The sequence below is a fragment of the Conger conger genome, chromosome 1 (genome assembly GCF_963514075.1).
Source record: "Conger conger chromosome 1, fConCon1.1, whole genome shotgun sequence".
In the NCBI taxonomy this organism is placed as follows: Eukaryota; Metazoa; Chordata; class Actinopteri; order Anguilliformes; family Congridae; genus Conger; species Conger conger.
The window spans coordinates 24,162,147-24,176,359 of NC_083760.1; the positions used below are offsets into that span (position 1 = coordinate 24,162,147).

At 40.6% G+C, this 14,213-nt stretch overlaps 2 protein-coding genes across 2 annotated transcripts; one reads left to right on the top strand and one right to left on the bottom strand.

Moving 5' to 3' along the window:
* Positions 1-2,043: 2,043 nt before the first annotated feature.
* On the bottom strand, positions 2,044-9,678 carry lrr1 (leucine rich repeat protein 1). The gene is made up of 5 exons (XM_061253338.1): positions 9,476-9,678; positions 8,618-8,826; positions 7,380-7,478; positions 4,785-5,512; positions 2,044-3,024 (listed from the first exon to the last, which is right to left on the bottom strand). Exons 2-5 carry the CDS (start codon positions 8,798-8,800, stop codon positions 2,769-2,771), a joined length of 1,266 nt encoding a protein of 421 aa, XP_061109322.1. The 5' UTR covers positions 8,801-8,826; positions 9,476-9,678; the 3' UTR covers positions 2,044-2,768.
* Positions 9,679-10,914: 1,236 nt separating this feature from the next.
* LOC133133845 (small ribosomal subunit protein uS14-like) lies at positions 10,915-13,874 on the top strand. The gene is made up of 3 exons (XM_061250095.1): positions 10,915-11,061; positions 11,914-12,013; positions 13,768-13,874. The coding sequence occupies exons 1-3, from the start codon at positions 11,000-11,002 to the stop codon at positions 13,774-13,776; spliced, it is 171 nt and encodes a 56-aa protein (XP_061106079.1). The 5' UTR covers positions 10,915-10,999; the 3' UTR covers positions 13,777-13,874.
* The last annotated feature ends 339 nt before the right edge of the window (positions 13,875-14,213 follow it).

The following is a 14,213-nucleotide window of genomic DNA, read 5'->3' on the forward strand; positions in this document are numbered from 1 at the left end:
GCGATGACGTCACTGCTTTTCTAAACAGCGCCACCCTTCAAAATGTAACGCCATAACATATTTAGGACATTACAAGTTGCAACCATGCTTGACACCAATGTTCTTTTCGGGTTACCGAGCATTTGCTGTTTGATCATATAAACTTGGACAGAAGATAAACAGAACATTAGCTACAGGTTATTTAATTCCGTAAGAACTCGGCTTCGACATTCATGGAGACACATTTTTTTGTTGTGATTTTATTGAATTATTAATTTCCATGTGGATGTAAAATATAAACTCTTCAATTACCTTGCATTCATCACAAAACACACACTTGGTTACTGTACAGCGCTACTCAACTCCACGTCCTGCGAGCCGCAGTGTATGCAGGTATTTGCTCTTACCATGTGCTACACCATCTGATTTGACTAATTAGCTTATTATGTGAACCAAACAGGTAAAATAATTCGTGAAATCAGGTGGTGTAACGCACGGTAGGAGCAAATACCTGCAGATACTGGGACGTGGAGTTGAGCTCTACATTATGATCTGTAGTATCCATGCTAGTAACGTAATCCATAGTCCCCATCTCTTAGCTCAACCAAGGATGTGTACCTTCATTCAACTGAAGAAGACAGAGGTATATTTCTGGCCAGTTGTTTCTTAGTGAGGTAACTGGTTTTAGGTTGGTCCACTTCCTGATCACACAAAGGAGCCACTCACATTTTTCAGCAACAAACCAGGACAGCCGGTGTTAGTTAAACCAACACCTTTGTTCGCATGATGTCACCTGTTACCGACACCATTAGGAAAGTATCACCTTTTGAGACTGCCCATTAGCAAGCACCTTTTGATTGTAAATGTAGACGTGGGCTTGGCATCAGGATTCTGCGAGTAGAAGCCACTGTGTGGTGAAGCAGAGGGATTCTTAAAACAAACCTTTAAATTCCACCAGGCTTCAAAGCAGTTTTCGATTATTTTCAGTGATCATCAAGTACATAAATGAGGATCACCCACTAGCGGTAAACTCCCTTATTTGCTGCCTTTGTAAATGTTATACATATTACATTAATGGCATTTGGCAGACGCTCTTATCCAGAGCGACGTACAGTTGATTAGACTAAGCAGGAAACAAACCTCCCCTGGAGCAATGCAGGGTTAAGGGACCCAACATCTGTGCAGATTCTGATCGAATCACTGACCTTGCAGGTCCCAGTCATGTACCATAACCACTACGCTACAGGCTGCCCCACACTTTGCATTTCACTTTCACATTTTAGTGTCCATTTCTGATTGGGCAAAACAGTTAATTCAAGCAATGTATAAAGCAAGAAAGGGCCTAAACTCCTAAAAGAAGTTTGTCTAGCCACTCCACATTTCCAGAGGTTGTACACATTGTCAGTTACATTATCGGTGGTTTATACAAAATTTTAATATCCAATTTTTAAATTGTTCCTTCTTTAGTTCACTCTCAAGGACCCACGTCTGCTGATATCATAAGCTGCAGCACAATTTCTCTGAATACAGTATGTATTTGTCAGTTGAATGGATCATAGTAATAGTTCCAACCAAAAATAAGATTACATTTTACTTTAAACAAAATACACACAGGTGCTATGAAATCATACTGAGCGTATTGTTTAAAGCAAAGAGATTGTATGATATGGAAATTCAGTGAAGCATTCAGGAAGATTTGGAAAGTGTGACAGATTTTTCCGAAACATCCTTTAATTATTTTAGTACAATCCAAAATTCCTATGTTTACAAGTTTGAAAAAAAGGAGAAAAAAAAAAAAAGACAGAACTAATGGGGTACAACTCATTAGCGCCATCTTGTGTACTGTAAAGGGCATGACATGCGACTGCAACCTCCATCTTGGGAAGTACTGTTCAAACTGTTGGCAAGTATGATTCGATTCCGATTAGTAATTCTGATTGTAGCATTTTACACAATGTGGTTACCCTGAGTATATTTCACAACAGAGTTTATGATCAATGTTTCCATTATTCAATGGAACCACTCTTTCGCCAACCTTTTACAGAGACATCATTGACAACCACCTTAAAATTGACATTTTATTTTTCTGACAACTAATACAATGTTAAAACACAAGAGTAACTTGGAAAAAAAACCTCAGTGATGCACACAGACTCATAAGAAAAAGGAGTTTTGATTTGGACTGAATGCGTAAACAATTCTGGAGACCCAGAGAACACCCGCACCACTTCACTGCATGCACACTAATGCATGCAAATAACCTCTAGATTAATCTAAAGACCATTTTTATGCATTGAAGACATTCACACAATTCATTGGTATTGCTCAATATTTGAACATGGTTGCATAAACCGAGTGAAAGACGGTGTTCATACGAAAGACTAACAAACAAATACTGCATACTGTGTTGTTTAATTTTCCCTATTTCCAAAGCTGCCATTCAAACTTTTTCAAAAATCAGTGCACAATTTGCTCTCCCTGTTAAGAGAGTCTATACATAGTGAACCGGACTAACTGTCCAGAGAGCATTCTCTTGTTTGCCCCAGCAGCTACAACAAGAGCCTCTTGATGCCTCGTCGATTAGCAGCTAGCGCACTTCTGGAAGAGCCTGCCTCTGTCACCAGCTGCCAAATCGGTGAGGAGCGCCATCTGTGACAATGAGCACCTACTCGATGCGAAAGAGGACCTTGTCATGGGGTACAAGCTGTCCGCCGTAATGCCTTAAAACCGGCCCGCTGCCTCTGACGCGGACCGTCACCCGGGACCGTGGCGGGTGGACCCAGGCGGGATCATCTCAGACTGCGCTGGAGGCAGCTGTCCAGGAACTCGGAGTAGCAGGTGAGGGAGCAGAAATGGCGCTGGACCGGGGCCTCCGTGCCCCCCATGTCATCCACCAGCACCACCGTGTGGGAGACCGAGTGCAGGTTCATGTTGACCGTGGTCTGGATGTAGGAGCCCAGGCAGGCCTGGCCACAGTCGCAGGTCTTGGCCAGCTCCAGCTCCAGGCACAAGTGGGCAGGCAGGACGCGAGGCCCGTAGGGGATTCTGCGGTCAAACCGGAAGAACGGGTGAATTTCCGCATATGATCGACAAGCGGGGGCTGCGTCTGACATGAGGCTAATGGTTCCTAGTTGCTATCTCCATGTGTCATGCAATTTCATGTTTCATGAAAACTTGAACCATTTTGTGTATATATAATAATTACTACAGTTCAATTACACATTGAAAATGACACCTCAGTAAATATTTTAATCATAATAAACCTTATCAAATGGTGAGACAATGAGGGAAACCCCCCTTACAGCCTTTACTGGATGTAATCTGCACTTAAATTGCATTCACGCACATTCCATTTAACAATTTATTCCAGTATCGATTCCTTTTTAGAAATTCACTTTGACTTGAGCAAAACAAACTCAATGTGAGAGAAATGTATCGTGCCATGTACCTTCTCAAAGCTTGGATGGATTAGACCATGAATATCTTACTATTGTCACCGAACCTATGAACTTGAATTAATTAATAACCATTTCTTTGATTTCCTTTGAAGGTTCGGCTCAGGCCAGACACATTCACCCTGGCCCATAGAATAGCAAAATAACCTAAGAGATGCTGAACAAAGACGAAATAATCACACAGCAGTGCTTTGAGGGACCTTGAAAAAGAGCTTCAGCGAGTAAGTTTCTAAACTTCAGATAATTTGACGTTATTTAAACCTTAATTTTAAGCTATTTGACTATTTCTCTGCATCTGAAACTAGAAAGTAACATTCCTCAACCTTAAATTCTTTGAATGACAGAGAAATCAAGTCGTTTTTTTAGCAATGGTCTGCGACATGCATCAAGACCAGTGGCCGCGTTCATGCAGGATTCTTTTTATGCAATAGTGAGCACTAATTGTGTATTCAGAGATGCTCTTATGCATACCTCTGTTGTAATGTGTGGTTATTTGGTTACTGTCACCTTCCTGTTAGCCGACTAGTCTAGCCATTCTCCTCTGACGCCCCTCACTAACATGCCATTTCTGCCCACAGAACTGCTGATCACCGGATGTTTTTTGTTTTTCGCACCATTCTCTGCAAACTCGAGAGACTGTTGGGCGTGAAAATGCCAGGAGATCAGCAGATACTCAAACCACCCTGTCTGCTAACAACAGTGGATTTCAGTCTGCTCTAACCTACCTGGAAAGCATGCATACTTACAACGCACCAACAATCATTCCACGGTCAAAGTCACTTTGATCATATTTTCCCCCATCCCCCATGTTGATGTGAACATTAACTGACCCGTATCTGCATGACTGTATGTACTGCACTGCTGCCACACAACTGGCTAATCACATGAATATGTAGGTGTACAGGTATTCCCAAGTGCTCAGTGAGTGTATATAGTGTTCTATAAATGCAGATATTCCAAAGTGTTTATTTTTAAAGATTACAGGCAATGACCCATACTCGAACCACAACAAAATAATTACTCCCATTTCTTTGAGCAAATCATCTGAAATCTTGTGTTCATTGAACATAATTTACACAGCTATTGGTAGCACTGTGAGATTCAAAGAGAAAAAGTTAAGTTGAATGAAAAGTTGAAACCAAGATGTTTCTAGCTTACTAAGCATGAGTAAATTTTAGTTTTATATTATTAGCCTATCATTAGCCTGTTTGGCAACAATTAGTCTTGCTAGTTCATCCTGTTACAAGTCCCATAATAAAATTATGAATGACAAGCATTCATTGTGTTAATATTGCGAGGTGGCATATTATCGCAAGTGAAATCGACTGTTAAAAAATACCCTGAACTCACCTGAGGTCGAGCACAGCACGAGAGGCCATTTCCTGCAGCGTAAGTGGGAATGTGAGTTGGATGGTGTGGTCCAGTGGGTTTGGCTGGGTGAAGGCGTTGCCAAAAAGGTCCAAGTTCTCCAGAGACAGCTTCCGGAAGTTTCCGGGCAGGAAGGGCAGCTTGTTGTGGGCGGCTGAGAGGTAGCACAGCTTGGAGAGCCGGCCGATGTGGAAGGGGAGCCTCAGCAGGCAGTTGTTGTCCAGCTTGAGGTTGACCAGCTCCCTCAGTTGGCAAAACTGGGCTGGGAGAACCTGGAGACGGTTGTTACTCAGGTCCAGGACCTGGAGGCTGCGCTGCAGGCTGGAGAGGCACAGGGCCTCGCTGAAGACTTCCAGGTGGTTATTGTGGAGCACCAGCTCGGCCAGGCAGCCCAGGTCCCCGATGGTGGTGGGCAGCTTCTTGATGTGGTTGTTGCTGAGGTCCAGCCTGCGCAGACACTTGAGGGAGAGCATGCGCATGTCTACCCGGGACAGCTTGCAGTAGGACACCTGCAGCTGCTCCAGGGAGTAGGGGAAGTTGGAGGTCAGGGGATAGTCCTTCTTGGACACAATGGTCAGCTTCTTCTTGGGCTTCTCCACGTCCCGGGCCCGGACAGGTGTAAGGGTAGACAACGGGAGAGTGTCATTTTCACTTCCTCTGTGGGCCAGCCTGGCAGCAGAGAGGAAGTTCTTCAGGCTGTTAGCATCGGCCTAAGGAGCAAGGGAAATTAACTCTCAGACAGCGACTTGAGGCTGGTTCTGTTCTAGTCAATAATGTGCTGACAAATGCCACCAAAGGGAGTCATCCCCGTTTATCCACAACAGTTACCAGAAACATACTGTAGTACCACAGTAAAGAAGTTTCTATTCAACGCGCTTGAATTCCAGTTTGACATCTCTTTTATGTGTGATTATGTGTATGTGATTTTAGAGGTGTTGCTCATAGTTGATCTTACAATCAAAAGTCTTGAAATATCATAGGTCTACTACAAAATACAAGATAAAAATAAAAAGCCATTTTCTCTGTTAAAATAAGCAATGTGCTTGTTTCAGAACTAACGAATAGCATCAGCCACTGCCTGGCTCTTGAATAGCAATCATTCCTTGGGTGTTCAACATAAAAATAAGTTACTGGCACTGCTATTCAGGTATTGCATGCTTCCTCAAATGGAAAACTACCAGACTTCTTAAAAGAAATGTACTCGCATTACACACAAGGAACATTGGCATGTTGAAACAAAGGAAGAAATAAAAAAAGCATGTATATTTCAAAACATGTCTGCGTAATTCCACCGCTTGCTGAAAACCAACTTTGGCAAAAGGCCAAGACGATGAGCTACATTTCCTGTCTGTTTTGATCTTATAATCTCGATGAGTTGTCCCCGAGGAAAAGTGAAGGAAAAGTACTGACAAGGAGTAAACACAATACATCCGATTGCACCATCGAGGTGTGGTCAGATTCCTGTCAAATCAATGACGGTGAGCTCAAAAATGACATCAACACATTGCTCAATCTATCCCCAGTTAAACCTAGAAAATGGAACTGGGAGAAAAAAATAAAATAAAATAACTCAGCTTGCTATCCACACAGAACTACATTACAACAACCACAATTTCTTCTGACACACGTCTCAGTAACTGCTCTACGTTCCATCCTCTCCTTTTAAAGTCAACTAAGAGAACACAAGACTAGCCTACGTCAAAAATCACCATGGACAATTCCAGCAAGGCGGCTGCAGTTCGGCTAAGCTCTTTGCTACAGTCAGAATACACTGCATACTTGACTGGCAACGCAGGGACTGTACAGGAAAACCGCATACAAAACCTCTTGCAATGCTAGCAAGTCTGTGCACTGTCTGTGCTCCCTGCAGCGCGGGGATGAAATGCATGCGTTCCGGGGATGTGGGGGAAAGGTCACCACCACCCTACTGCAGCGGCCCGGCCTGGTGACAGCTCTACTCCCATTGGACGCTCGCTTAACAAAGAGGCGGCCTCCCGGCCTCTCATCCATGTTGCCGAAGCGTGGTGCGTAGACACAGGACCGCACTCGCACATTATATAATTGCTACCGCCTCGTACGCAAGCACCAGAATGCGCAGAATTAGAAATACGCTTTTCCTGAGCGAGTGAAAACGAGTGGAACATTTTACTGATTCCAATTTGCTTTTGAGGATGATTTGCTGAACCATTCAGTCACTGTTGAATGCAGAAGTGACAAAAACACAGAATATACGGAACGGAAATAAAGAAAAAAATCAAGGCAGCATAATTATAATTTATTCACAATTTTTAGTTCAAGCATATTTTCACTGGGGCAGCTACAGCTAAGTGGAAGAATAAAAATTTCACAAACACTTCTCTGTTGAACAGTATTTACAGTGGTTGACCTCAAGCCCTGTTGGATATGATCTGATGGCATCATGTATATAGCAAACAACCATTTTGAATGGCTTGGAGGCTGCACTGCATGCATGTACAGCATAATGCAATAGAATCCCAGACTTGTACACTTGTATGGTCATAGAATCCCAGACATCTCACTATTTCCAAACAGCTGTCACCGTCACAAGGCCCTTACCTTACTCAAGCAGACATCCACAGCCGGTTCTTTTAGTCTCACAGTGGCCTTGCCTTCCTCCACAAACCAGGTGAAGAACTTTTCAATATTCTCCTTTAACTGTGTGAGTTAATAACACATTAGTGTACGTCACCTCAAGTCATCGTTAAAACTGAACTTTCCATCTGTTTGAGAGAAATTGGATAATGATATGTAGAATCTCTCCCCACTTTCAAACGCAAACTGAAGACGCACGTCTTCAAGCAGCACCTCTCCCCATCCCTCCCTGTGAACCTTAATTGTTGTCTTTGTGATTTAAGAAGTGTTTCGGTATTTTTAGTTGGCTAGGTAAGCAGTATTTGGATAGTTAAGTTTGGTCACTTTTGCTTTGTTGTTTGTTTATTTGTTGATTTAAAAAAAAAAAGAAAAGAAAAAAAAAGGACCTGGTCCTTATCTTTGTTGTACGGGTAGCAATTGAAATTGTACTTCCCTCTAGGGTCTTTCAGCGCACTTAGCCCCGGTTATGGGTATGCACTTTGTTGTACGTCGCTCTGGATAAGAGTGTCTGCCAAATGCCAATAATGTAATGTAATGATATTTTACAAATTAGGTTATCCATTAATTGAAATGACTCAATGAGTATTTACAGAAGGGTTTGACACCAGAACTTAATCACTATACTCAAATGAACTTGCAATCAGTCAGTGCAATCACCTCAGTCTTACAAAACAAATTCAAGTTTAACAGACCTGTTAGGTTCTAAGGCAAATGGCTGGCGCCTATAATTTAAAATACCAATATATTTTAACTACAGGCTTTTTACCCTATGGCTTGTTCAGAGGTAGCTACAAAATCCAGAAGCCATTACTAGTCTAAACAATGGCAAACTATACAATCTTCTTTTGATATGTAATGCAAGTATAACATGAAGAACTGTAAAGTATGTATGCTTGATACATCACTACCCAAATAGCTTTTCCACTGAAAATGGCCATCCAACTTTATTTGGTTTCAACTACTTCCGACAGATACTCAGATAGGGAGACCCATTTTTAACCATTCCACATGGGAAATGTTTCCTACCAAGAGATTTAAGAGACAGGTCCCCTAAGTCCCCTTACGTCCCGTAAGCAAAATTAGACAACATCGAGAGACACTATTCACGAAGTTCCAAAACAACGTCCAAATTTTACGTTAAAGAGTAAAACACAAACGGAAAACACTAGGCTAATTAAAATGACAGTCAAAAATGAACTCACCTTATATTTAGATCCCGACTTGTCCTTTGCTGTGCATATCAACAGATAAATATTTGTACGTTGGGTAGCCTTGTCCAAATGTCTCCCGATCGACAACACAGCTCTTGCTCCCTTCCCTCGGCTTTTCATTCCATATGTGGGCAGCATCCGATTTACCACTTCAACATCGCACTGAAGCTTCATTGTGTGGATTCATCGATGTCGGACCCCTGTAGAAACATACCAACTGCACAACTCTATCGAGCCAAAAAAGTGGGCGTTCTCCTTCTTTGACGACAACTACCCCGACGTCACGTCAACAACGGAAATTAACTAGGCTAGCTAGCCAATGATAACTGTAGGTAAGCTACATAACTTCAGCTAGTTAGCAAAATGTTCTCTGAGCAGTCCTAGCTAAATTACTGGGCCCGTTACTATTCCCGAGTTAAATCCACGCCAACTAACTTTCAATCTAACATTGGTGACCGAAACATTTAAATAATTAGACAACAATTAGCGTTAACCATTCTGCTTGTTAATGGTCACCTGTTATTCAGCCATCTAATGTAAGTTGACTAACGTTAACTTAGTTACCCGCCAACAAGGTGAGGTTCAACATTACGGTTTAAATAACTCGGCTTCAGCACAACCTACACATTAGTTTTTATCCAAGTATATAAACAACACTGATCCGCACCATTAGTAGTTTGGCCAGTTAACTAGCCAGCAGGCAGACGTTAGATAGGAGACTGTTTAAAATGTTTTAAACTGTCAGAATAAAGTTAAGTTACGTTCGCTCATTTATCTAGATTAATGACAGCGAAGTTAACTATCTAGCTACACAAACTACCAAGCCAATAAACATCGATTATTCCTTACCAATTGAAATAAGTAAAATAGAATGGATGTTGTTACTCTTAGTTGCTACGAAGAAATACTATTCTCAAAAAAATGTTATGAACAAAATAAAAAAAACGTGTTTGAAGAACCTAGCTCGGCAAACTAAATTATGTTGCAGAATTCATCTATGTTGACTAGGCTACCCGCGCGAAATCCATCCAATACCCCAAAACGGAAAAAACACTTCTTCTTTTTGGAGTTTATTGGCTGATGATATCCCAATGTTACAATGCATACCGCCACCTACCGTACTGGGGCATGTGGGATCACTTAATTAAGTAAGTCTAAATCTTTAATTCTATTAAATAACATCACCATGGTATCTCTTAGAAAACAAAAGATGTGCCTTACTGATCTCCAATATCCCATCCCTAATATCCCTTCCAAGTCCCCATCAAACCTAGTTTACTCTTTGATATAATCTGCATTCAACTCAATTTTCTTTGACATTGCATTCTACGCATATTATTGAAGTTGAATTCAGCCCTATATGATCAAATCTTAGACCAGATAATATTACCTCTTCTCTTCCCTTTGAACTGCCTCACATTAATTGATTTCTGTATAGTATTCCCATCATTTACTTTGACTTGGCCATATACCCATTGTTTTATGCTTGATTAAAGCCCTTTCTTCACCCCTCCAAAATGGTAATGTGTAATATTTATTCCTATCTACATCAGTATGTGAAGGGAGGGAGCCAACAAAATTGTATATCAAGCACATATCTGCTGAATTGAGTCGAACAAATATAAATTGTTCATGGAATTCCCTCATCCAAACTAAAAAGGAAAGTTTAATACTGCCATCTACTGGTATATGTAGTACATTTTTCCAGGATAATCATTTTAATTATTGAACATTGTTTGTTTTTGGCACTGCCCTATATTACGTATTATATATTTATAACTGTGCCAAATGTAAGGGTTCATTAATTTCCAGCGGGTCTTCAAAGTGTTCAATGGCTGGAAATTGTACTGGTTATGAGACTCATTGGTCTCTATGTTCAACAGGCAGCCATCTGACCTTGCTGCCTGTCAGTGCCGGCAAATCTCCTATCAAATCCCTTGTGTTGATGACTGTCTATACCAAGACACTGTCACTACCTCGACTTCTACCATCTCTACCTCTAAACCATTTGTATCTTTTTTAGGTCCTATCGCTCTGTTCCTGAGGACTGCAGCAACCAAAGTAGCTATATGTAAAGGTCAAATATGTGGAGATACTGTAGGATCTTTTCATATCAATGCAAGTTGTGCACAACTTGTATGTAACACTTCTGTAGCCTACTCAAGAGTAGACAAGCAAGCTGTTTCAAACACAGCCTTATTTTAAAAGGCGGCGATGCACATTTGTTCCACACTCCAACACAGTAGGTGGCGGTACGCGCTATTGATGAGTTTTAATCTAGAGTAAAATCGTACGCAGAAGAAAACGAGACGGTTCATTCCCGCATGCGCAATCGGTCTCTTTCTTTTTCGACATTGGAGGGAGTAAGGCAAGATGGGTCACCAGCAAATTTATTGGAGTCACCCACGAAAATTCGGCCAGGGATCAAGATCCTGGTGAGTTACCTGCGTAATATACTATTTACTTTACGTTTTAATGGTCACAGTGAATGAAAATGTAAGTGATGTAACCAGCTCACCGACTAATCGGCCAAGAGGTCCACATGGGATAAGTGCCGTAATGGCGGTATTAGCGTTACCAGCCAAAGCCTACGTAAGGTTTGTCAGACCTATCGCGGTATCGGACCAGTATCGTTTTGATAACCAAGAGACCAATACACACAATAACGGCGACCAAGAAGTCTTCACGAAATCATTTGCAAGTTATCATGTTTTACTTTCTGAATCCATTCGGTTGTGTTGGGGTTAGCTAAAGAGCTATCGTGTGTATATATATAGTCAAGTTGTGAAACCAAGCAGGAAGTCATTGGTTAGCTGCCATACAATCTGGTTTTGTATAGGGGGAGGTACCAGAGAAGAATAGGGCGCATAAATAATTTCCTACATTCAAAATTGATTTTTTAAATTATTTTGAGTATGGACACATGCTATTGTTTTATTGATTAATAAAAAACATATGCTGAAATTCTAATTCTTTTTTGATATTTGTCCACATTAAATGCCATCGAAAATGGAAATGACAATGTTAAATTTAGTAGCTATTTCTATTAAGTTTAGTAGCTATATCTATTAATGGTGTGTTTACTTGTACAGAAAACACACCATTAAAGTTATATATTTTTGGTGCATGGTATATTTGGCATGGCTGCTATAAAAACATAAATTAACTGCTTAAAGTTGTTTCTGATCATTGTTTTGTATATTTTATGAAACTACAGTACTTTTAGAAGCTAAATGTAATCTCAAAATTGGTAAGTGTAACTTCCTGTCGTGAAATTATTTTTGCAGCCGAGTATGCTCAAATAGGCACGGTTTGATCCGCAAGTATGGACTCAACATGTGTCGTCAGTGCTTCCGACAGTACGCAAACGACATTGGCTTTGTCAAGGTAAGGTACCATTATGTTATTAGCTAGCTAATTAAACAATAGCTCCAAAATGGCGACCCTACACCCAGTGCTGGAAAGCCACAGTCTACTGGTTTTAGTTGAAATTTGTAGAATCTGAATTTTCCAGATTTTTGAAATCCTTTTTTGCTATGCCAGATCAGATTGATCCCATATACCCAAATTTGAGATTTTATCTTATGTGATCCCTGAAATCCTATCAAAAAAGTTTTGAAATACTTGGCCCACGTGACCTGACATACTTTGAATTCCACTTCTTTAACTGATCAGTGCGCTGAGTAACAAAAGCCAACAGACCCTGTGGCTCTCCAAGAGCAGGATTGAGGACCTTCTCTAAATCAAATCGGGTCATCAAAAATGTCTGCAGTCTGCCAGTCTTTGTAGTTTCCTTTCAGTAAGCTGTCAGTTAAGACGTTGGGAACAAGGTGTATGGATTATTTAGCAAGTTGAGAGAAGAACTTGGTCTAATATAATTCATAAAATATTGCTTCAGTAGTCGCTATTTAACTGACGTTACTAGTGTTTGTATTTAGCTAAGCTAAGCTGTGTTCGGCACTGCAACAGTGGATTTGTCTGCTCTAGCCTACCTGGAAAGCATGCCTACTCAGACACATCAAGTAATTGTCGCTTTTATTTTTATCATACATCTCAAGTCTTCTGAAAGTCTTGCAGTATTTTGGATTTATGGATGAGCTCCCTGCTGGTAGAATGTCCTGAAAATATAAGCAGTAGTACTGTGCATTGGGACCCAGCTATCATTGCCAGACAGCTGATGTACAAAACTGAATTTAGTTTGCTGATAACATGGCAGTGACTTAATATGATCAAACGCTGACCTGCCACTTGATTAATGGTTAGCCACCAGGGCTAATCTCTTGCCAACCTAGGTCAAGCCGTAGCCAATCCATACGTCTCCTCTTTACCTCCTTCTATTTGATCATAGAGCATATGAGTTCAGTGTATACATGCTTTTTAGATACAATACAAAAATAAAAAAGGCCCGCGCTCAGAAGTGGCCAGAGGATATAAGAATACAAGCAGACAAGCAAGATATTTGGCAGAAGTGAACACAAGCACGTTGCCAGTGTATCACAGTAATGACTGAGCATGTTCCTTTTATAATACTTTCAAGGTGAAAATCCTGCTGAGTATGCCTTTAGGGATTTGTAATTTTAGTGGCTAGTATAGCGCTGATGGTTTGCTAAGAGCAAAAAGATGAAGCTATGGTGCAAAAGTATGGAATTATTTTCCTAATAAAAATAACGGTGAACATCCTTATAAAATGGATTTCAAAAGGAAAAATAAGTATTTCAAATACCTGTCAGAACAACACTAGTTCCCTTTTCATTTTCTGTATTTCATTCTTTTATTCTTTTTATACAACTGGTTTTGGAGTCTTTGCCCAGCTAGTCTCCATGGAAACAAACTCATAACTCATTTTAGTCAAAAGCAAATCAAACGTTTAGTGGCCCTTCCAATTAACCAAAATGTCAAAAGTAGGTAGTTTGACCTGTTTTGGTTCTTGCTTTTTTGCAATAAGCAGCCTTGTACGGTGTAAATGTTTATGCTGCTTTTGGTTAGGTTCAGAAGTCTGTTCATCTGTCTGGTGAAGAACTTTAGGTTGTGCAGGTATACTTGTTCCAGCAGAAAATAATGTTATATGAAAAACAAAATGGCATGTTATGTAGAACAAAAAGTGCTTACTTACTTTTATTTTATTTTATGTTTCCTAACAGCTTGATTGATCGTGTTGGGCATTTGGATGGAAGGCACCCCAACAGACTTCAGACTGGACTTGGCTGCACTGTAAATTTGCATTAAATAAATGTTTTTGCAGTCTGAACCCATCTTATGTGGTCTCTTGAATTCAGTTTGAAGAGTCACTGTGCGCAAGTACTTGGGCATGGTTTGCTATTTGGAAGTTGCCTGACCAACCAGTGCTACTCCCATGTCCTGTATATTACTTCACTGAAGGCTACTGACTATTAACTTTCCCTGCCAAATGAATGGGAACAGCTTTTTGCATTTGAATTATTAGGTAGCCTGTATGAATCTGACTTGAGAGTTTTTGCACATGAGCGTAAAGTCATGTAAAATTAGTTGGTCGTATGATGTGGCACTTTACTAGTTGGCCCTGACGTTGTGTTCTGGTTAAAGATCATTTACTAAATGTATGGAAATC

Excerpts from the sequence above, each read along its gene's own strand:
- lrr1 (XM_061253338.1), bottom strand. The coding sequence starts at position 8,800 with ATGAAGCTTCAGTGCGATGTTGAAGTGGTAAATCGGATGCTGCCCACA. Across the intron at positions 7,479-8,617 it reads AGTCGGGATCTAAATATAAG|TTAAAGGAGAATATTGAAAA; the intron begins GTGAGTTCATTT and ends TAACTCACACAG. Across the intron at positions 3,025-4,784 it reads CGTGCTGTGCTCGACCTCAG|AATCCCCTACGGGCCTCGCG; the intron begins GTGAGTTCAGGG and ends GTTTGACCGCAG.
- LOC133133845 (XM_061250095.1), top strand. The coding sequence starts at position 11,000 with ATGGGTCACCAGCAAATTTATTGGAGTCACCCACGAAAATTCGGCCAG. Across the intron at positions 11,062-11,913 it reads GGCCAGGGATCAAGATCCTG|CCGAGTATGCTCAAATAGGC; the intron begins GTGAGTTACCTG and ends TTATTTTTGCAG.